Raw genomic sequence first — 24,288 nt, 5'->3', positions numbered from 1 at the left:
TAGGAAAAATAAAAAATAAAAAAAATAAAAAAGATATATGATATATTAATGTAATTGAATTATCATATTTATAATGTAAATCATTATATAAATATTTATTTTTATGTTATTCGTTATTATTTTTTTCTGAAAATGTGGCAGATATTTTAACTGTGTATCAGATTAGATGTGTAAATTAAAAAAAAGCCGACAATTCCACGTCACCACTTTTTTTGCCAACCCTTTTACTGCACTCGGAAGCATCTCTTCGTCCACCTCCCCCGTCTCGCCTCCAACGCCTCGTCCTCCTCCTCTTCCTCCTCCTTCTCCTTCTCTAATTCTATTTGCCACCTACCGTTGATAACTCCATCTCGCCTTCTCCCTCTTCCTCCCTCCACCTTCACCTCCACCTCTCTCTCTCTCTCCCTCTCTCATGTCCCATTCCCCTCCCCTTCTACAAATCCAAGGCGCCACCTTTCTTCCCATCCTGCTTCTCCTAAAGCGAGATTCAAGGTTGGGATTTCAGGGGAGGAGCTGCTGCCCCGTCCCAAAGCTCCATTTCGGCTTAGATCTGAGGCATCGCTTCTCTCGAAAGGCTCCGCAAATCGCTTCTTGAGCCTCCCCTATTCCCCGGATCTGGTTCCATGAGGCAAATGGTGCTGTAGCTTTCGGCGTCTCCGCTGCCCTCCGTCGGCTCGGTTCTTGGCACGGGACTGCTGAATTTTGTGGAACGAGGGACGAAAGGGCGGGAAAATTCGATCTTGCTGGAGATCCGGAGGTACAAGGTATGTATGGGGAGTTGGAGAACTCAGATTTGTTGTGCCCTGGCTCGATTGGATGAAATAATATCTCATGCTGTCGAAATTGCAGTTCTTACTTAAAGCTTCCTTTTGTGGAGTAGGATCGTGTTCTTTTCATCCTCTAGGTGTGGTCTTGCCATGGAAGTCTAGTTTAGGAATGCTCGTTTCGTAGTTTTATTTGCTTGTTGTCGCTGCTTTGGCAACACTAACTAGTGAATGAATTGAGATTGCTGGTAACAAGTCTCCATAAGGTTCTAAATTCATGGGAGAATGCTAATTTGTTCACTGAATTCTTGCTTTATTTTCTACAAACTAGCTTACTATACAGAGAGAAGGTGTCTGCTTATTCTATAGCTTTGTCAGTATTGGAAAAAGAATTTTTTTTGGGGAGGGGGATATTTTAAGAGTGTATCTATTGTTTCAGCTGCAAGCTGTGCATGTTCCTTTTTCTTTTGCATGTGTGCTTGTTAAATTTTATTCCTTCTATGTGTGCTGTCTCCACTGTTGTGCTTTCCTTGTAAGAGGGTCTGTGATGATTATGGAAGTTTAATGAGCATTTGACAAGCTAAGACTTTTGTGTTTCCATCAAAAGTTCTTAGTTATGTTCTTAGCATCCCTATTTACGGTTATGTAGTAATAGGCAACTGATATTTTGTTTTTCTTTGAAATCCTAAAATTTTTCATATCCAATATATAGTTTAAGCATGTGCATTTGTGCTTTGTTTCACACACTTATGTTTCCATCAGTTTTGCAAGTTGAACTCGCAACAAGTGTCATGACTAGAAATGATTTTGTCGGATACTATAGATACCATTCTGGAAATCTCTTAGTGATGATGTTGAGGGATGTGTCTACGATTTACTTTCATCATGTTCCTTTTTTTTGGTTTTGTATCCAATTGGAATATAATGTCTATATGTTTATAGGAAATATTTTTCAGTGGGCCTCATATTTCTGTAGCTGCCTTGACTGAAATTTTGCTTAAGGACAAATCCGCATGTTCTTTCTGCCAAAAATATGATAATTGTTTTTAGATACACTTATTAAGTGTGGTTAGAGAGCTATAATTTACATCAGTTCTTTATCTTGCAGGAGCTTTGCTATCAGAAATATGTCATCTCTGAGGGAACATTTATATGATAAAACATTTCTTTTTGGCCTTAAGTTATGGGTTGTAATCGGAATAATCGTTGCGGTCTCCATACTGGGTGTTCTTTCCATTCTAGTTATATGTCTTAATGCTAGGAGTCATAGGAGGTCAAGAAGGGCTTCCAACAATCTTCCAGTCAGTCAAATACCAGCAGTATCAAAGGAGATTAAAGAAGTGAGGGTTGAACATGTCTCAGCTAGTGACTTTGTTGCACGTGATGGGATTCTTCTTACACTACAAGATAAATCTGATGGAAATGAATCAGATAAGATTATGGTCCATTTGGGCCTGGGCAAATCAAGGCATGCTGATGAGAACAGTCATTCAGACTCATTTCATTACATAGAGAAAGATGGTAGTTCCCATTCTGGTGACGAGGGAAGTTCAGGGACAGTTGCCATGCGTAGACAATCCTCTTATCCTATTACTGCTCCATCACCTTTGACTGGCCTCCCAGAGTTTTCTTACGTTGGTTGGGGTCACTGGTTTACCTTGAGGGACTTGGAAATTGCAACCAATCGATTTTCAAAAGATAATGTACTTGGGGAGGGTGGTTATGGTGTTGTTTATCGAGGGCAACTCATCAATGGTGCTCCTGTGGCTGTTAAGAAGCTTCTTAACAATCTGTATGTTTACTTTGCATAATACTCTCTAAACCTCTAATTCACTCTGTCATTTTTTTAATATTATGTCAAAGAATAAAAATTACTCATCGTTGGGTGTTTGATTACAGAGGACAAGCAGAGAAGGAATTCAGAGTGGAAGTTGAGGCCATTGGTCATGTTCGCCACAAGAATCTAGTACGCCTTCTTGGATACTGTGTGGAGGGCACTCAGAGGTGAGTCACATTCTTGTTCAAACACTCTTTTCGGTGTTTATATTAGTTCAGTCATCAGTGTGCTGCCTAAGACTAGTAAATTAAGTATGTGATTCACTTTTGTTGTGCCATGTTCAAGTTATCACTTCTTAGCTCTTTATTTTTGCTATCATGTTAGACGTTACTGTTCTGTAACTGCATTACCAATGACCATCCTAATGTCTCTTTGGTTGTATTTCTCAACTGCTCAGGATGCTAGTTTATGAGTATGTGAACAATGGAAATCTAGAACAATGGCTTCATGGAGCTATGCGTCAGCGGGGTTCTCTCACTTGGGAGGCTCGCATAAAGATACTTTTGGGCACTGCTAAGGCGTGAGTCTTTTTCTTTCTTTTTTAGTTTTGATAAGATACTACTTTTCTTTGTTCTATTTCTTTCTGTTTCTGCTTCTGCTACTCAACTCTTTAATTGTACTTAAAATTTCTCCTGCCACATGTTTTTTAGAATAAGGTTACAAGCATTGGTTATAAGCATATGTTTGATGTCCTAGAGAATGTTGCAGTCTCAAATCTATTTCCTTATCACATTCTATGAGAATTGAGGAATTTCTTTGTCTTTCAAATTTAAACACCGCAACTTACAACTTTATGGTTGTCTTGACTATTTATTTTTGGCATAAATGCCGGAATGTTATCTTCAAAGAAAAGTTCTTTCACTTATAATCTAATCAGAATGTAACATATTTGTGGCAGTCTTGCTTATTTACATGAGGCCATTGAACCAAAAGTCGTGCACCGAGATATCAAATCCAGTAATATATTGATTGATGACGAGTTTGATGCTAAGGTATCTGATTTTGGTTTGGCCAAGCTGCTGGGAGCTGGTAAAAGTCATATCACTACTCGAGTTATGGGAACCTTTGGGTAAGTACCCATAATGTATATATTTTTGCTGTTCCAAAGGAACTACTAATGGAATCGGATTATCCATTTTCATGGATTAGCACTATGAACTTCTCCCACTTGCAGTTATGTGGCACCAGAATATGCAAATACTGGACTGCTAAATGAAAAGAGTGATGTATACAGTTTTGGTGTTGTTCTTCTAGAAGCAATTACAGGGAGGGATCCTGTTGATTATGGGCGCCCTGCAAATGAGGTATTCGTGGGTGACTGCTTTTTCCACATCATGCTTATTCTTCACTAACAAGTTAAAATGGGGCGAGTTCTGCAGACTGCTGGTTGTCTACCACTGACCAACCTTAGTTATCTGCATCTATTAATGTTTCATTTTTTGTTCTTTTCCTTAGTCTCTATCAATCTGATCATCCTACCTATTTGCTTCAAATTTTAAAAGATTTTCGAATGAAAATGAACTTGACTGGATAGAGCAGTAATATTTACTTGATCCATATTAGTGATGGAATTTGTTTTGTGTTCTTCTGGAGTTTCACTCATCGTTTGTGCTCACTACCAGAAGTCTTCCACAAAGAACATATCAAACTGTGATGTAAAAGTTAACCTTTTCGATCTTTTCTTTCCCACTTCTATGTAATGTTTTTTGTACTTGACATGTCCTAATTTTTGTTTGGGAAATGTGATTCTGTTTTCATACTTGCTGCCTTTTGTTCTGTTTGACTCGTTATATGTCTATTTTTGCCTACTTTACTACATATATGAATGATTGACTGAACTATCTTTAGACCCTATCCTCAATATGAGTTCGCAAATTGATTTTTAACTATCTCTGACGTGGTCATTTCATCCATTGCACTCATATTGCCATTTATGGGCTCATGCTACTTAAACATTTACTTTGCTGCAACTATGATTACCGAATATTCATGTAACAGAGCTTTAATAAGCACCTTTAGTGGTGAGATAAAAGGTAGATGGAGACCTAGAGAATTATTGAAGAAAAAGGAAAAGAGATATGATTGCTGTTTGTTTGACTAGTTATATTGCCCTAAATTTTGCTCAATAATGAAGAAAGATACATCTAGTTTGATATTATGGCTGGTTGCTATTGTTCAATGTTCTTTCTGTGGAAGCTGAAGTATTCCCATAATTTCCTCTTTCTATTGCACATTCAAGTTTTAAGACTTTCACAAGGTATAGGGCATAGTAAAAAGATTATGCTTTAAGTTGTTTCCATTGACAATATGTATGTATTTCTTATATGTCGTTATTTTTGCCGGTGCTACTTCCACTTCGTGGTTACGTTTACACACAATGTTATTGCAGGTAAATCTAGTTGATTGGCTCAAAATGATGGTTGCAAGTAGGCGGTCAGAGGAAGTAGTGGATCCAAATATAGAAACAAGACCCTCTACAAGAGCACTTAAACGTGCCCTTTTGACTGCTTTGAGGTGCGTTGATCCTGATTCAGAGAAGAGACCTAAGATGGGTCAGGTTGTCCGAATGCTGGACTCTGATGAGCCGATACCACGTGAGGTATAATTATTTTGTCTTATATTTGATTGTAGTTTAAATTGCTTTTTGAAGTAAACTGATTCTGACATTTGCGCCATACCATAGAATCATTCTAATCAAATCTATTTGAGTCTGCAGGACCGGAGACGCCGTCGAAATCGTGCAGGAGGCTTGGAGATAGATTCCCAGAGGGAGGGTTCCGACACAGACAAAAGTGACAACCCAGATTCCATATATAGCAGCAGAAAGAACAGACCATCTCCAACCAAATGAGGTTCCAGAATCTGGGAGAAGAATCTCTCTGCCTGATTGCTCACATTCTTTTCACCAGCTGCTTCCCCAGACTGCAACAACTCATCATTTCTACATCTCTGTAGATGACTGCTTGAACTCGGATCAAGGCCAGCTGGAATATCCATGTATTTTCACCATAATTCTCGAAGCTAGGATTGTTTTGTTGTATGTATGATGCTTGAAAGTACTTCAAGCAAAATTGTGTGTGTACATAGTTTTGTTTTCTCGAGAGTTGTGATCTTCTTCTGTAATAGGGAAATGCTTGTTAGATCCGATTGCTTTGAGAGAATTAATACTACTGTTTCACTTCAGATTGCTGAGGTTCACTTTCCACTGACTCATCAAGTTTTCTGAGAAGTTTGTGATACTTCTTGAAGGAGGCATTGGAATTGTCAGGTAATCGATTCTTGATGATGCATAGCCGCAATATACGTAATTATATGGATCGCATCATTCAAAGTCACCAAAGAATTGTAGGCCCAAATGACCCAAATTCGGACTACTAATCCGGCCCATGAATTTTATTGGCCGACCCAAACCGGCTGAAGTCGAAAGCCTTAAAAGCGACGGCACAAAAGTCTCAATAAACCCTCGTTTCGCTGTAAGCCCCAAAGAGTCTCCCATTTCTTACTGTGGCGATGGCCGCAGGCGAGCGGAACTCATGGCGGCTGCGGACCGGCCCTTACCTCGGCGAGATCTCCGCCCTCTCATTCATCCCACTCTCTCCTCGCATGTCCTCCTTTCCCCTTCTCCTCGCAGGTAACCCGCCATTCTGTTCTTGTTTCCTCGTTGCTTGGTGATTAATTTGTTTGTAATTCACCTCCGTGGATCAGGAACTGGATCTGAGCTTCTGGTTTACGATGTCGAATCTGGGAAACTCATCAACACCTTCCAGGTGTTCGAAGGTGTTCGCGTTCATGGCATCTCTTTGCGATCTCCTGACACAAAGGAGGATTTTTTCTCTTCGGAGGCTGATCACCTTGTTGCCGTCTTCGGGGAGCGGCGAGTTAAGCTCTTTTTCTTGCGTGTTGACGTGGGGTTGACTGATCGTGCCGGCGGCGAGTTGAGCGTGAGGCTGGATTTGGTCCAGCGCTTGCCTGGGTTTGATCACTGGATCTTGGATGCGTGTTTCTTGAAGGTACTCACCGGGTGAGCATTGTTGGAGTTATGTTGTTTGGTGTTCAGTCTGATTCTGATTCTGATGTTTGATTGGTGCAGGAGGACGAGCTTCTTGCAATGGGGCTCAGTGACAACTCTGTAGCGTTGTGGGACCTTACGAGTTCTGCCCTGGTTGCCCGAGTGACGTCTTCAGGTTTGATATGGAATTTAATAACGGTTTCCTGGAAATTTGCCTGTTAGATGTCTCATTTAAATTGGTCACATTTGGTCCCGTCTTATTGCTTTACTGTTTACAGAGAGGTGCCTCTTGTATTCGATGAGAATGTGGGGAAATAGCTTAAAGGTTCTCCGAGTAGCATCGGGAACAATTTTTAATGAGGTAAACTTTGTACTCTTGTTTTATCTAATAGTTGGAAATACTGTCACTATTGCATCGGTACACTGCATTTATACATATTCTTGTATGATTAAATTGCAGAATAGCTCATCAAGAAACTGTTTTTGGACATTTCATTCTGATTTTGATATATGGAGTTAGTTTAAAACCAACATTTTGTGATATTTATGACTCAACAATAATTGTGTATTGAGTATGTTAATGATAAAAAAATATTGGTTTTTCCACTGATTGGATAGAGTTTACTTTATAATAGTTATTCTTCTCCCCCAATATGCAATTCTTTGCTTATAAGATATGTCAGTATTTTAAATGAATAATGCTCTAGAAATAGTGAACTGCATTCTGCTGGTTTTTGTCTTTCTATACCTCCCTACAACCAGTTGTTTTTCCCTTCGTAGCCCAGGTCGATGGTGTTCTAGCTAGTTACTTCTTCATTAGATGATGACTTTATCTGGTTTTGATGGACCTTTTAGATTTTTCTACAGTTTCCTCTGTTACTGAATCAGCCTTGTTAGAATTTCGGTTGCAATGTTGGAGAGTTGACATTGAAAGCATTTCTGATTTTGAGTTTGGATTGTTTCCTACCCATTTTATTGTAGGGCTTTGTTGAGATTAATGTGTTCTCTTCCAGCATGTAACTGAATAAATTAAAATCATAGTGTTGACATACTTGGTGGGCTACATGAAATTGTGCGAGTTAGATATTTGTAGGGCAATCCATGTGTGATTATTCCTGCATTTGCATAACCACTGATGGATGTGCTTTTTTGAAGTATTGCAAAATTGTATGCACAGAAGAAGATTGGTATCTTGAATCACATTATGGAAAGGTGTCATGAATTTTTGATTCAATTTTTTGGCACTTCCAACAGATTATAGTTTGGAAGTTAATTCCAGAATCTCCACCTTCTTCTCCTGCTATTTTGATGGAGCATCCTTGTCGCAACACATCCAGCTGTGCAATTACTCAGATTGATGGCAGGAATTATGTAGCGTTTCATTTGAATAGACTCATTGGACATGAAGGCTCGATTTTCCGTATGGTCTGGTCATCTGATGGAACAAAACTGATGTCTGTTTCTGATGATCGTAGGTGGGTTACATGCAGATCCCTTATTTTCACTTACATTTGTTTGTACGAGGTTTTGTTTTTTTTACATTGATAAATTTCTCATATTGTCTTAAGCTCACAAATTCTGAAATAATTAGTCCATTTTGTTTGGCTTCATTCATAGGGCAGCGCTCGTATATGGATAAGTGGCGGCCAAGAGCAAGAATTTGATAATTTCAAGGAGTTTTCATCTGACCTCATATTGTTTGGTCATAATGCTAGAATTTGGGACTGCTATATGTCTCATTCTGTAAGTTCCTTTTCTTTTTGTCGATTCATTTGCATCACAGTATGATTAAATCTTTATTATCTCCTTGATTTATTGTCAGTTATGCTTTATATAACTTAGGCACATATAGCTAGTCATTTCTTCGTATCATCGACCATATATAACCGAAACCCAAGATAGGCAACACCGAATGATTCCGCCCGGTACGGGTGGTACGTACCGGTCCGACGGCATACCGGTATGCGGACCGCTTACTACCCGACGGAACGAAAAATAATAATAAAATAATATATATATATATATATATATGTATTTATTTATATTTATATATAAATATTTTAGAAAAAGGCAACGTGCGACGTTCGGCGACGTTGCCGAGGCGATGCGACGTCGCCTTTTAAATTATATATATATATAAACGAGGTGACGTCGCTGAAGCGACGTCGCCCCACTTGGGAAAAGAGAGAGGCGACGTCGTCGAGTTATATATATATATATATATATATATATATATATATATATATATATATATATATATATATATATATATATATATATATATATACCGAGCGGTATATCGCTCAGTATACCATTTCGTACTGTACCGAGCGAACGTCGATATTGCGAACCTTGCTGAAACCAGTGATTTCAAAAAGTGCTCGGGCGAGGCGAGGCTCGAGCGCCTCGTTTAACGTCTAGGCGGCATGCTTCAAAGAGGCGTCGCCTTAGCGCTCGCCCGAGTCGAGGCGTCGGGCGCTTCGGGCGAGTGCCTGGTTTAAACCAGGCGACCGAACCAGCTTTTTAGGTTTGGTTTGGTCACATTTGCGTTAGTTGGTTCGCAGCCTCCCCCTCGCGCTTCCCCCAACCCTAACCCTACTCGCAATTCTGTCGCCGACATTTCCTCTTTGCTGTTGCTGTCGTTGCCTCTCTCCGTTGCCACTGCCACTGTCGTTGCCGCTGTCGCTGCTCTTCACTGTCGTTGCTCTCCACTACCACTGTCACTACCTCTCTTCGTTGCCACTGCTCTTCGCTGTCGCCTGCTGCTGCTACCGTTGCTCTCTACTATCGCTTGCTGTTGCTGCTCTCCTCTGCCACCCGCTATTGCTGTCGTTGCTCTCCGCTACCACCCACTGCTACTGTTCTTAGATAGTAGCCTCCTGTCTGCGATTGAGTTTTCATCGTGACTCAGCTTCTCACTGCGGTCTTCTCACACTCTACTGTTAACAGTAGCGAATATTTTAAAATATTAAAATATTTTTTATATTTTAATATTTTAGAGCGTCTCGCTTCGCTCGGGTGAGTGCTTAGCGCCTCGGGCGTTTTGGGACCTTGGCACTTTTTTAATCACTGATTGAAACATATCTTATTGTTTCCTCCTTTGTTTTTGTTAACATGAATTTTGTGAAAATAACTGAAACATATCTTATTGTTTCATCGATTTTTTTTTTTGGTTTTGGTTCATAATAGCCCCGTACTATCTTGCTGGGTGTACCACTTGGTTGTAATTGTTGGAATCATATGCAATGGATGTTAAGCCTACCAACCAGTACAGCGATCGTCTTTTCTTCATTTTTGATGGTCGTGGCAACTATCTTTTCTTTTTCTTTCTCACCGCTCACCCTCTCTCTTTTTCTATCACATTCTCTCTCTCCTCCCTTCTCACCACATCGCCACCTCCTCCTTCCTCTCCTTGTTAGGGTCATGATCATTGTCTCCTCACCTTCTTCCTTCGTCAGCACTACTAGTCATACTCCTTCAAGGGTTCTGAAAAGCATGGTTTGTAATACCATACCGTACTGGTCGGTACGAGCGGTACATACTGGTCTTACAGAGGATTAGCATGGGCGGTACATTGGTACACCTTAGTATATCATGTATCGGTACGTTCGGTACAGTTTGGTATAGCTCAGTATGTACCATACTGATAGCTGATTGGTACACCGGTACGGTACGGTACGATATTCAGAACCTTGCTGAAAAGCACTATTAGTATCTCGAGTGAAAAAAAATATTTTCCATGTGAAAAAAATCTTATGATATATTCATGGCCTCTTTGGTTGTTTAGTGATGAGACATGAAAAGTTGATCTTTGTGGTTGTGTTGGGCTCAGCTTTATTGGTAAGCTTGCCATCACACGGTGTAATTAAGAGAGAAGTTCTCTTTTCCGGGCTCTTAACATCAAAAATATGCTTCATCAGAAAATAAAGATGAAGTATGTACTGTTGCTATCTCATCATACCTTCCATGACTGTATTGTTGCACTTGATTAAAAAAAGTCAGAGGCCATTTTTCTTTTATTATCTTTTATGACTAATATTTTAACTTTTCATTAGAATATGAAGAAGTATCTGCCAGTACTATGTTATTATAATGTCTATGATTTTGTTGTTTTACTTTTAAGTTTTAACAAAAAAGTTTGTGTTTTTGTTATATAGCACAACTATAAATTCCATAATGTCCACTGCAGAAATTGTGCAGATATGCAAATAACTCCCATATGTCAATCCTTTGTGAACTGTTTTTAGTTCCCCAATGTTGCATAGCACACTGTGGAAGGGTCTATCAGTCCTTGATGGATGCTTGTGGTTTGTGTTCTACCTTGTTACACATACAATAAGTTGATAAAAGTTTTTTTGTTTTTTTTTTCCAAGATGGGGATTGGTCCTGACCAGGTTCTTTATTGTATCACTAAAAGAAGTTATTTGCTCAGTGATATGGACCTCTGTCAGCAAACTCAAGAATCTCTTTGTTATACTCATTGGGTGTAAATGATTGAAATTTTCTCCGTGTATGAGAGTTAAAATCATTGATATGAGGTCTTATCTTATATTATTTTTTGATAAAGTGCTTGTTCATACATTGTGGTGTTTCTGCTTCCTAATGTTGTCAATTGATATGTAGGGCTTAGCTTGGTTTTGTGCTATTATACTTCTACTGTGTCATTCTTACTCTCTCTCATTGCTTATTCTGAGCTTTTTTTGTATAGGTAGTAATTACAGCTGGCGAGGACTGTACATGTCGAGCTTGGGGAATGAATGGTAACCTATTAATGATATTCAAGGAACATATGTAAGCGGTCATCACATTGTAATAAATTTAAGCATCACTAGCAGTAGTTAAATGCTGCCTTCTTGCAGTTTTAGTTTAACTAATTACTGCAATCAATGCAGTGGAAGAGGCATATGGCGGTGTTTGTATGATCCAGATTCTTCACTTCTTGTTAGTGCGGGATTTGATTCTACAATCAAAGTGCATCAACTCTATTCTTCTTCATCTATGGAGACAAGAGAACAAGGTGGCTTAATAGATGATCTAAAGGACCAGAGAGAAATTTTTGAAATTTGTGCTCCTAAATTAACAAAGCAGCTTGGTCTGATGGACAGGTATACTTTTTGATCTTTCTCACATTCAACTTCTTTATTTTTGAATTATGACCACTTGGGCATGCAATATGAAAAAAATATGTCTTAAAATGCTAATCTAAAATAGATACTCATTTGCAAATCAGAAATATCTTGTCTTTTCCTTTATCAGATGTCTTGTACTTTTTGATGACACTGCTAAGACTTATCAGACATCAGGGATGTTAGTGGATAGCAGTTAACAATATGTAATAGTGTCTAATTTTCTGCAAGTGCTTCACATGGTTGATATAGCAGCATAGGAACTTGTGTCTACCTCAGAGATCAGAAGTAGAAGGGGTGTGAAGGCTGTGCATATTCAGTACTCTTAAGATCATTTCTGTCACTAACACCAAGAAGAAAGAAACAATATAGCTGGGATTTAACTCTTGGGAAAAGGAAAAAAATCTATGAAATGCTGGTCTGCTTTGGCTGTCCTTTTTACTGTTTAGAATGTTTTTGTGCTTAAAAGGTGCATATCAGCAATATATTTGTGATAAAAATTCTGGTCTGTTTTCTGGAAAGGGGTGCGTGGAATGATATCCAGCTTTGAAGAAAATCCCAGTCAAACAAATCTGAATGTGCTTTTGTTATTCATAATTAAGCACAACTTCAATTTTTTCCTTCCTTCAGGGTAATTCTTGGTTTCACAAGTTTGGTCTGTTGCAACCTGTGTGACTTGGATTTGCGTGGAATGATATTCATCTTTGAAAAAAATCCCAGTCAAACAAACTTGAATGTGCCTTTGTTATTCACAATTAAACACAACTTCAATTATTTTCTTCCTTTAGGGTAAGTCTTGGTGTCACAAGTTTAGTCTGTTGCAATATGTGTGACTTGGATTTGAGTCAGAGAAATATCTTCTCTATTTGCAAGGGCGATGTTGATTCTCTCCATCTCCTACATGGACCACTGCATTATGCACTGGGCTGCTTTTTTCACCTTGATTTGAAGTACATTTTTTGAACAAGTTGTTCTGGTGATGTGATCATTTTGTAGTCGGTGAAAACTGTTTTACTGATACCCTAGTCCATCTTGATCAATCCTAATGTATGCATTGTTGAGCATGGGTATATAACATCTAGCTAGATGCTCATTAAGTTTTCTAGTCATAGACCTACAGGTAATATGGGGCCATTCTCTTTTGATATCATCCAATGGTCAATAGATTTTACCATATTTGTAGCACTTTGATAAATAATCTTAACAAACTTATTGTTTCAAATTTCTATTTGGCTTACCAAGTGTGATATTTAGTAATGTCCAAAACTGGCTACCATGTCTGTATAAAAGGACTAGGAATAGATTTTCAAGCACATTCCTCTCTAATTCGAAGTCATAAGGATCCTTACTTTGTCTAGTGGTACCATCCTCATCCTAATGGTCACATGATGATTATAGGCTGTATGCTGAACCATACAAGCAGATTATATTGCCAAAGGGTGCCAACAATAAGATTCACCACAGAATGAGGTATATCTGCACCCACTCAAATTGATTCTAGCTTTGCCTTACTATGGGGGATAATTGATATGTGACCTTTGGCTAGGCAGGAAGCTTTAACCTTCTATTCTCCTGTAAATTTGTTGTACTGGTACATGCTCTCCTGATTGCTAAATATGGACCAACAGTTGCTACTGGGACGATCATAATATCATGTTTTATTGACATGGGATGTTTGGAAGCAGTATATGCTATAAGCACATTAAAATTTTGACCATTATCAATTGCAAAACATGGCTAGTTGGAATTGTCAACTTGACAGATCTGTCTGTCAGCCAAGTATGAACTTGTTTTCATGTGCCATTCATTAAATGTGAAACATGCTGTTTTCCAGTTGTTTACTTTATAACATCATATGTCCTTTACACTTGTTATCGATGGTGCTGCAGCAAAAGTGAGTATGTTAGATGCATACGGTTTACTCGAGAGAATATACTTTTTGTCGCTACGAATAATGGGTATTTGTATCATGCTGAATTGTCCAATCCTGGGAATGTAAAGTGGACCGAACTTATCCAAGTAAGTGAAGCACAGATTATTTGTATTGATATATTGTCCAGAAACTTCTCAGAGTTCTCTTTAGATGTGGAAGAAATTGTTGCAATTGGAGATGGTAATGGAAAAGTGACAGTTGTCAGTCTGACCAATGGAGACCATGCCCCCAAAGTGTCATTATCTTTTTCTTGGTCAGCAGAAATGGAGAGACAGCTGCTAGGAGTCCATTGGTGCAGATCATTGGGTAGTAGGTATGGAAACTTAATTTTTATTTATCCTTTTTACTATTCAAATGTTCCACTTTTCCTCAATTTTGTGTTTTCGATCTTGCAGCTATCTTTTTACATCGGACCCTAGAGGAATGCTGAAGTTATGGAAAATGAATAAGGATTCATTACAATCTAATTCTCAAAACACCACCATAGGTCCCAGTGCATTTCTTCTTGCAGTGTTCGCATCAAGTTTCAGACATCGAATCATCTGTATTGATGCATTGAGTAAAGAAGAGGTAATAATTTGTCGTTTAGCAGTTTTGATGCAGACTAGGATTCAACTTTTTACACTTCCTTACCAAGCTGTATGGTTCCAACTTCCAACCCAATATTGTTTCACAGTACACCAACCATAGTAAGACTGTTGATCGCACAGTGATGTTTACATATTGTATTGGTTCGCCGATTGAATGGTATTCCACATGGACTAATATTTAAATCCTTGCGTTCAGATCTGTGCATATGATAATCAAAATTTCAGCATTTTATATGAGTTGTAAATTTAACTTTAGATAATGCCTGTACTAGCTGGGAAATTCGAATAAAATGAGTTTTCTCTTCAGTTTAGAAACAGGTGGTTGTGACCAGCCTTGTTCTACTGATGAGAGTAATAATGATTTCACTTTTCTCCCCTGGTGGGCAATTCATCGATGGAATAAGACTTGGTGACTGTTGTTATGTGAAACTATTTTTGTTGTGTTTCCCTCGAATTTTATTTTTGCTCCCTAGTATCGGTCTTTTCTTAGGGAAAAAACAAATCTATCAAATCTTTATAGTGTTTGTCTAAATAAGATCATAATTGCCGTGTAGATTCTGATATGTGGTGACAAACGTGGAAATATTACTCTTTTTCCTTTGTCGGAGGAACTGATGGTAGCAAACCATGAGGATGTAACGAAGAATATCACTTCACTTGATCATTTTAAAGGTGCCCATGGCATATCTAGCGTCACCAGTATTTACATTGCCAGATCAGACTTCAACCATGTTGAAATACAAACGGTATGTCCATCTTTAGGATATGTCCATCTTATTGATAACCAAGTTGGGATCATTTTCCTGCTATATTTGCAGACTGGAGCAGATGGATGCATTTGTTATTTTAAATACGATAAAATCCATCATAAAGTTGAGTTCCTTGGGATGAAGCAAGTGAAAGAAATAAGTATGATTCAATCTGTATTTTCGAGCTCCAACTCGGAGGACATGGTGCTGGGCAATTATGCAGTTGGTTTTACCTCTGTGGACTTCATCATGTGGGATCTAACAAATGAGACAAAGGTATTTAATCTGGTCTTTAATATTGGAAATCTTGTCTTGAGCCATTCAACCTCAATGCGTCATGGGTCATGCTTTTGCAGACAATAAAAATTCCTTGTGGTGGATGGCGCAGGCCATATTCTTTTCATTTTGGGGCAGTTCCAGAGCATCAAAATTGTTTTGCATATCTGAAGGTATCCTACTGTTATGTTCCCAATATTCCTTTTTAACATGATTTGTACTTTGTCTTCTAATATTTTTGTTCATACTTGCTTTGTGGTATATTAAAGTATTAAACCACATACTTTACTGCTTTGTCTGCCCCCCATCTGTTAATCTTGGTTCCATTCTTGTGAAAATACTCCCCAGGTTGGATACTGTTAGCTACAGCACCATACAGGTAGATATGTACAGTGCTTAGTATTATTGGTGAACCTTTTACAAAGATGAACTTTTATCTTTATCTGGATTTGCTTCTAGAGATATGCTGTCATTCTATTCATGGCTAATGGTAATTTTTAGAGGCATAAGAACATAAGTGGTGCATAGTAAGAACATAAAACGATGGATGGCAAAAATGCTGTGTTAGGGGTAAAGAGAAGTTTAGGGTTCATTACCTTATTAAAGAGTACAAGCCATTAACTTCTGACAATCAGCAGCATCACCTCCCTCCAGTAATAGAGAGACCAAAGAAATTTTAGGATGATGCAGTTAATGAATAGTTTTTAATGTAATACATCTCAAAAGCCATTAACAAATTGATTTTTCGAAGAGGACTATAGTAATAAATCATCAGTCATAAGAAAATACATTTCCAGTTTCGCTGTGATTGTTCAGATGTAGACAGTTATTTTATCAGATATTGGATGCTTTCCTTGACATTGAAATATTATTGAAAGTCATACCTCACATGTACAAGTCATTGCTCAAGCAATGACTCGACAATCTGTGGCATGGTGGAATGGAGGGGACCAACAAGGAATCCTAGCAATAAGCCATATGGTTGTTTGAGATGATTAATTTGTAGTGGTTGGGTGTTGTAACTGCAGGTACACCCTTGAGAGTAAAGCTCACAAGGTGCAAGAGTTATGCACAAAATATCATGTAAAGAAATTTGTATACAAAATATGACATTGGCTTAAATGCATTAATGAAAGTAAGAAACATATGTAGTTTTTTTTATATTTAAATTCATCAATGTTTCTTTGCAAGTTCACTAATGCGGTTGAGGATAAAAACTGTGGACGTTATATTAATATATAATAGTTATTTCCATGATATATAATACATTTAAAGTTTTGAGTTGCTCTTTTTGGGACCATATAATTCATGTTCATAGGCTTTGGGTGGTTACTAAATGATAGTTTTTTCCATGATATATAACACATTCAACATTTTGAGTTCTCCTTTTTCAGGACCATATTATTCATGTTCATAGGCTTTGGGTGGTTGCTGGGGAAAAGTTATTTCCTAAAGTGTTGCATATGCAATATCATGGAAGAGAGATACATTCTTTATGTTTCATTTCACTTGGTCTCTTATCAAAGATAAGTGAAGGTTGTCGTTCATGGATTGCAACAGGTTGTGAAGATGGAAGTGTGCGGCTGGCAAGGTTTGTATCCACAATTTTTGAATTTTTGATGCTCTAAAACGTTACAAAGACATTTGTTGTGTGAATATTAGTAAGAGTTTCTAATTTGACTGTGACTACTTGTTGAAATAGCAGCTATGCTTTAACAACAGTGTCTTCAAGTTTTTTCATATTTGGAAACACTTGCCATATAAAGAAGTCTGGTATTAAATATGCCACACAATAGAATGACATAATTTTCCAAAAATTTTCAAAGTATCAGCCAATAACTCAGAAATCCTAGAATGACACCAATTTTCCAATTTTCTGCTACGTATCTAAGTATGCTTTCTGATAATCTCGAGTCATAAGTAATTATCATGAGTTCATTTTTGACAAAGTGCCTACCCACTGTTGTTAATAGTTCCATCAATTAAGGAATTGCAGACAACTATATTGCCTGTCATAATGGTGATTATCTCTGACTTGTCCTTGTCATAAAACGCTAAAAGGAAAGTAGATTCCTGCCTACTTGCTATTGTTAGTTCCATCAATTAAAAGGAATTGCAGACAACTATATAACCTACCATAATAGTGATTATCTCTGTTGTGTCCTTGTCATAAAATGCCAAAAGGAAAGTATATTCCCTGATGTTCTAAGAAAAGGTATCCATCCCGAAGAATCCTGCCAAGTTTCTCTAGGCATTCGTGTTTATAGATTTACTAGTTGTGGCACATAGATGATGCACCGTGGATTCGACATCGAGAACTATAATAAGTTATAGTTTATCTGCTATATTGAATATGAATCATAGTTGTAGTCGCTAACTATCAAACTTCATAGTACTTTTTGTTTCTTAACTGAAAAGTTTGATGACCAGATGAATCTGACTTGAAATTGTGTCATACTATGGTGATTTGGATATGCAGATACTCACCTATTGAAATGGGAGGCTGGTCTGAGTCAATATTGCTTGGTGAACATGTTGGTGGATCAGCTGTGAGGTCTATATGCTTCATCCCAAAGATATATACCTTCGGAAGTCAAATACACAATACCTCTAATGGATGTGCATACCATACTTCGGCCAATAGTAATGAAGATAAACTTTTATTGCTTTCTGTTGGTTCCAAGCAAGTCCTGACTTCTTGGGTCTTGCGAAATAGTACAGCAGAAAACAGGGAGTCTAAATATTTATCTGATCCTTCCAAATTTCAGTTCTCATCAGTATCTTTTCAGTGGCTCTCAACTCATATGCCGCAGAAGTTCGCTAATAGTCGAAGAAAAGTGGCAAAGCCAATAAAACTTTCTGAGGAAGGAAGTTGTTCAGAAAAGACAAGCATAGAATCTGATCAAATTTCCAGATTAATGTCAAGTGAGTGCAGAAAAGACAAGCATGATTGCACCTTTGTGGATCAGATTGATAATGACTGGAGATACCTGGCTGTCACTGGTTTTCTTTTGAAACATGTGAATAGCAGGTCAGATGATAAGGATATATTTTGGTTTTATTATAAATCCCATGCAGTGTGTTTTTTATTTTCTTTGCTTTTAAATTGTTCAAATCCCAGCTTGAAAGAGGTAAAAACTCGGGTTTATAATTTTTCCTTACAACAGGTTTACAGTATGCTTCATTGTGGTTGCTTGTTCTGATGCAACAGTTATGTTAAGGGCTCTTCTTTTGCCTTATCGGTTGTGGTATGTAATTTTCATCCAAAAGCACTTTGCCCTTTTATTTCCTGTCTGCATGATTTATTTTAAAATATATTTCTTATGGTGTGGCTGGAAGGTATTTTTGGTTGCATTTTTGGCTGCATCTAGTGGTACTCTTGATAATATAGCTTTTGATTGATACAATAGCTTTTCCTAACTTGACAAGTTTTGCAGGTTTGATGTTGCTTTGCTGGTTCCAACAAAGTCCCCAATACTATCGCTGCAGCATATAGTTGTTACTGGTATGCTCTAATGGTTATTTCTCATTAGCATGATAATTTCAGATTTTTATTAGTTTAGATATTCACATGTATTACTAGTTTTAGAAACAATGTATGGACTAAAAGTGGAAAACAAATGATAGAAATTATCTTTGAGAAGTAGAAATTCCTTCAACACTTGGCATATAGGTAAGGTGTTTTCTTGATATATGAGGTAACTGTAGAAACTACAATTAACAAATGTCTTGTATTCTTGTAGGACTGTTTTACAAAAACATTTTAGTATGTTTTAAGGCTTCAGGTTCCAAGGTTGTTAAACATATTTGTTGCATTGCTAAAAGAGCTAGTGTTGACATAACAAAAAGAGTGACTCATATATGTTGCTACTTGCTACTAACTAGATTTGAATTCCAGCATTCAATTTCTCAACTTTTTTTTTCCTACAGACTCTGCCCAAATTGGAAATGCATATTTCCTTATAAGTGGATCTACTGATGGAAGCATTACCTTCTGGGATCTCACAGAGGCAGTTGGGTTCTTTATGCACCAAGTGTTGGATGTTGAACCACAGATGTTTATTGATTGTCAGAGACGACCACAAACAGGGAGAGGAAGCCAGGGTGGAAGACGGTGGAGATCATTGGCGAATCTATCTTCTGAGAAGAGATCCAGAAATTCTGAGGGCATTAACAATGTTACCAATCTGAATGATTGTGAAAATGAATTTGAAACTTCATCTACCTCAGAGAATGATCAGACAATCTATCCATTAGGCATAAAGCTCAACATGGCATCTGAGTTACATGAAATACAGCCATTGCACGTGCTAAATTCAGTACACCAGTCTGGTATCAACTGCTTACATGTTTCTAAAATGGAATGTTGGGGCCCAAAATCCGAGAGAGCTTACTGTGTCATAAGTGGTGGGGATGATCAGTCTCTGCACTTACTTGGCTTTAGCTTGCAAGTAGAACTGACTGACCAAGGTTGTGGGTGTAGTAAACCAACATGTAGAAATCATATAGGTGATGCCACTTGTTATCACCCATCAGGTAGTAGAAATTTTGTTTTCTTTTTTGTATATTTGGTTATTAATGAAAGTCAAATCTCTTGCAGGTTCTAGCTTTGTCAGGGAGTGCTCTGATTGCACTGCAGCTAAAGATAACAAGCTTGATATACTTTTTCAAAATAGGATTTCATCAGCCCACAGCTCAGCAGTAAAAGGTTGCCTTCTTATATCTTTTAAATTATTTTGGTAACTACTGCAGTAATGATCCCCAAGCATATGATTATTTTGAACCAGCATGATTGCCATGTATTGATCGGATCCACAGATTAAAATAACTAGTTGTGGTTTAAGGGTCAAGAGGTGCCTCTTCCATGAACAGAACTTGTGTTTTTTTCCTACATTATGCAAATAATCTTGTTCTCCCAATTGGAAATGAAGGCTGGCTTTTGAATCTTGACTGTAATTTTCTGAATGGGTGTTTGACTTGTGAGGCTTGATTGTAGGTGCTTGGACTGATGGCACTTGGGCATTCTCTACTGGCCTTGATCAACGAATCAGGTGCTGGAAGATAGATGATTCGTGTGGGATCAGCGAGTGTGCCAGCGTGATCGTCAGTGTCCCGGAGCCAGAGGCACTTGATGCCATAATCTGTGACAGGTTGAGCCCCAAACCATATAATGCCCGCATGATTTACACAACTTTTGATGCTGAAATAAATACCCCGGGTTTATACTGTTTTGCAGTGAAAGGAACAGATATCAGATTGCAGTAGCAGGAAGGGGCATGCAAATGGTCGAGTTCATCGCATCTTCTGTTGAAGATTCAAGCAACCTGTAATTTCTGACATTGCTTTGTTACTTGTTAGGTTGGTGCTATTTTTATTGCAATAGAACTAATATTTTTATTGCAATAGAATCAATTAAGTGTTTGTCTATCAAATGAGATTGTGTTTTCGTAGAACTAATATCTGAAAGAATCAATTAAGTGCTTGTCTATCAAATGAGAAATGGAAGAGTGCCCCAAGGAAGAAGGAAGAAAGAAAAAAGAGAAATGGAGAAAGAAAATAAAATAAAGAATATGAGAAAAAAAAAAGGAAAGGAAGAGCGTTGGGAGGGACGATGAAAGAAAAAAAGAAAAAGAAAGAAGAAGAAAAAAATGAATATGAAAAAGAAGAATGTTGAGAGAAACAACGAAAAGGAAAAAGGATATGAGAAAAGAGAGGTGACTATATATATATATATAATTGGATCGGACTGTCCAGTTCTTATAATGATTCCTATCTGGTTGATTCCTATGCCGACTTGTAATGATAGTCTTAAAAAAATGATTGTTTTATAGAATCCATCATTGGACATAATTTATGTGGGCGTCAGTGTTAAAACAGCTTTAATATGGTCATCTGATACGACGACGACAAATTATTTGTTATTGTGGTATTTACTCCGGAGTTCCATCGGATATAAACCTTGCTGCATCCCACGATGTGGATCCTGCCGTTCATGTCGCCGAAACGCAGATCTCAAAGCATATCGGACCATGGACTGGAGTCAAACCTTGGTTTGGATACAGCAGAAAAGAGAGAGCGATAGTTGTTGGGCGGCGTGCATACTGATTGATACATGCGCATGTCACCATCTGATACGTATGCAGATATCAATTCCATCCAGATTGGTTATGCCCAGAAAAGTCGAAGACTAAATGTGTACATCTATCGTGCATGATTTCTGCTCCCGCGTGCGGACAACCAGAGAGCTCTTCTTTTCCAAAGCTTCGTCGCTTATTTCTTCAGCCATCCTCTCCGACTTCAATGAATCCTCGTCATCTTCTTGTCTTCTTCGCCTTGTCTACCTTGGCGTCTGCTTGACGGAAAACATCGAGTACCAGTGCAGTTATTCACCTCCCAGCTTATGTCTTCATGCCTCACTTCTACGAGAGAAAGGGAGCTCAGGATTCCGTGTGAAGACACTGCACAAAGTCTTCATGCCTCTCACTTCTCCAAGATGTCGTTACTTCCAATTAAGAGAGAGAGAGAGAGAGAGAGAGTGAACAAGTTGATGGAGATGAGAAATGCTTGCTTGCGTCACAGGTGCTTCAACTCGAAGAAGAACTAATTGCATAAAGTTGATCACTAAAAGGGTTCGTCTCCGTGGGTCGGCGGTCGTCGTCGGACCCACTAACGCCGGCCTCCTTTTTGACGGAATGGAAGGAGAAGCCTTACCTCTTCCAACCCGTGAAATCCATGCTTGCGTTTCGCCCACCACTTTGCTTTGAGTGCACAACAAACGAGACATCTTTTACTTGGTCTAAGCTTTCTCCGTGTCACCAATTATTTCGATTTGTCATGCATTGCCCTCTCTGGTCCCACTCGTGGACTATGACCACCAAGAACAAAATGCAAATGTCATGTTGGTTTTTAATCTAGTCATTTTTAAGCGTGAGAAAATAATTCTCTGTAAGCGAAACGATAATGACAATGGTGTAGATGAATGTGACGTAGAGATGGATCGTAAGATGCTTCCACATTAACGACCTCTTTTAAGGGTTCATAGATTAGAAAATTTTCAGTCGAATCGATGTTCAATCTCATCTTCGATCATAAAAATATATCAACCGGAACAAGCTAATTCAGCTTATATAACTATGATTCATGCATGATTAAATATATCCACATTAATTGAAAATTTAAGTGGGGTGCAATGTTCTTTCATGAGAGTACATATGTTGACTTCTTCTACTCGGTCCTCGTTAGAAGATAATGGACATAATTCCTATTTTATTCGTTGTTTACACATCGCATAGAAGATGATGATTTTGACTGCATCTCCTCTTAGAAATGGTCAAGCGATCGCATGACATGTGCAAAATCTCAATGATAATAGATAGCATCGATCCACCTAACGCAAAGGACGTCCTTATAGAGCTGTCAATTAGGAGTAGACAAGTCTCACGTTGATCTATTGGATAGCCTTTGCAGAATTTGAAGTCATAAACATTGGTTCGGTAGCTAATTGGAATGTCATAATCTAAACCCTTTGTTCACGTTCTTCTCTTCTCCAATTTCTCTTCGATTTGTTTTGTTTCATGACTTGTATAGCGCATCGAGTGTTGGCTTCCATTTCTTCAAATGCTGTCGCAATACCTTTCGATCTTTTATGTTTTTTTTCTTCCTTTCGTGCCGACAAACAATTTGAATCGATAAAATTTTGACATTTGAATTCCATCTTTCGATATAAATCAACTTAGATTTCATCTTTGATCTGAGACACGAGTCGAAGACTCATGCAACCTAGCTCAGATCGGAGAAGATCGACAAGCAAATCTATAACTCCACGAATTTGATATCGAATTAGCCCGATCGATCCCTACACGAATCGACCTCCAACCTAGGACGAATTTTATTAGTCAAACTAATACCCTCCTAAGTCACCCTCAAAATAAAATGGTTAGATTTTTATTCTTTTTAACATTTTGAATTTAGTGAATCTTCTTTAGCGTAATATTTTTAGAGTACGTTTTGGGAACATAAGATTATCATTATATCATAGAAACTATAATCCTCATTTTCTCATCCATTCTCTCTATTTTTACTGTCGTCTCTTATCTTACAAGTCTAAAATTTTATTTATTTATTTTTAAAAATTGTTTTTTATATTTATTTATATGATTATATTTATTTATTATATATATGAGCCACATAATTTTTTTTATAAATAATAATTTAAAATTATATATATATATACTTTTGAATAAATTTTAAAATATTAGAAATATAATTTTATCACCTAATAATATTCAATAAACTTTTGAAATATAATTTTACCAAATGACACCCACGTCAATACACATTTAAAATATAATTTTCATCTATCAGTTACTAAGCACTAAAAATATTTCATAAACTATACATTCACTCAATTTTTTTTCTTCTAAATTTATATTAAAAATATAAATATGATTTCTAACACAGTCTTATTACTCTAACATTATAAAAGGAACCTTTTGATACATTTAAGAGAGAGAGAGAGAGAGAGAGAGTTTCATTCTCACATTCTACGGAGTCTAACTACGGAGTCTAACTTGAGAAGAAGCCTCACCAGACAAACCCTAGACACCTTATCTACTTCCAATATTTGCATGCTCTCCACTATACCGTCCTTCATTGCAGCTGTTAAGAAAACATATGTGATATTCCCAACCTTAATAACATGTCACCATATTTCCAATCTTTGTGCTCTGCAACAGAGGTTTAGGGAACCAAAACAGGGGAGGAGTCAACGACGCAAGGAGACGCATCGATCTCATCTCAGCCGACTTCTCTGTGTCACCGAACTCACTTCTGCGTCTTCGTCATGTCCTACTTTTGGAGGTAGTGCACTTATTATGTTCGTGTGGGGCACAGCTCTCCACCTTTGACCCACTGCTGTGCTACACATTTTCCTCTCCGTCACTGTCACTCCTCTGTGATGACCTGAGGATGCGCGACTCCGTGAAGCACTCTCAATAATTAGATC

The 24,288-nt window shown here is 37.8% G+C and overlaps 2 protein-coding genes across 3 annotated transcripts; both read left to right on the top strand.

The window, feature by feature from the left end:
* The first annotated feature begins 248 nt into the window (after positions 1-248).
* LOC103983214 (probable receptor-like protein kinase At2g42960) lies at positions 249-5,784 on the top strand. The gene is made up of 8 exons (XM_009400413.3): positions 249-764; positions 1,873-2,556; positions 2,664-2,768; positions 2,999-3,121; positions 3,500-3,670; positions 3,776-3,905; positions 4,991-5,200; positions 5,318-5,784. Exons 2-8 carry the CDS (start codon positions 1,892-1,894, stop codon positions 5,450-5,452), a joined length of 1,539 nt encoding a protein of 512 aa, XP_009398688.2. The 5' UTR covers positions 249-764; positions 1,873-1,891; the 3' UTR covers positions 5,453-5,784.
* A 291-nt stretch (positions 5,785-6,075) lies between these two features.
* Positions 6,076-20,737, top strand: LOC135634570 (uncharacterized). 2 transcript variants are annotated; one of them, XM_065144946.1, is made up of 21 exons: positions 6,076-6,232; positions 6,307-6,611; positions 6,692-6,785; positions 6,889-6,971; positions 7,865-8,085; positions 8,233-8,353; positions 11,319-11,401; positions 11,503-11,715; positions 13,626-13,982; positions 14,065-14,239; positions 14,814-15,005; positions 15,078-15,284; positions 15,365-15,457; positions 16,679-16,875; positions 17,764-18,315; positions 18,452-18,532; positions 18,722-18,789; positions 19,215-19,820; positions 19,885-19,992; positions 20,281-20,434; positions 20,521-20,737. In XM_065144946.1, the coding sequence occupies exons 1-21, from the start codon at positions 6,112-6,114 to the stop codon at positions 20,612-20,614; spliced, it is 4,125 nt and encodes a 1,374-aa protein (XP_065001018.1). In that variant the 5' UTR covers positions 6,076-6,111; the 3' UTR covers positions 20,615-20,737. The 2 variants fall into 2 exon arrangements, with proteins under 2 accessions (XP_065001018.1, XP_065001019.1); XM_065144947.1 differs by lacking the exon at positions 6,076-6,232 and having other exon boundaries at positions 6,486-6,622.
* The last annotated feature ends 3,551 nt before the right edge of the window (positions 20,738-24,288 follow it).

The sequence above is a fragment of the Musa acuminata genome, chromosome BXJ3-4, assembly GCF_036884655.1.
Source record: "Musa acuminata AAA Group cultivar baxijiao chromosome BXJ3-4, Cavendish_Baxijiao_AAA, whole genome shotgun sequence".
NCBI classification, from domain to species: Eukaryota; Viridiplantae; Streptophyta; class Magnoliopsida; order Zingiberales; family Musaceae; genus Musa; species Musa acuminata.
The sequence above is the reverse complement of the archived record's forward strand: the minus strand, read 5'-3'. Positions and strand labels throughout refer to the sequence as shown.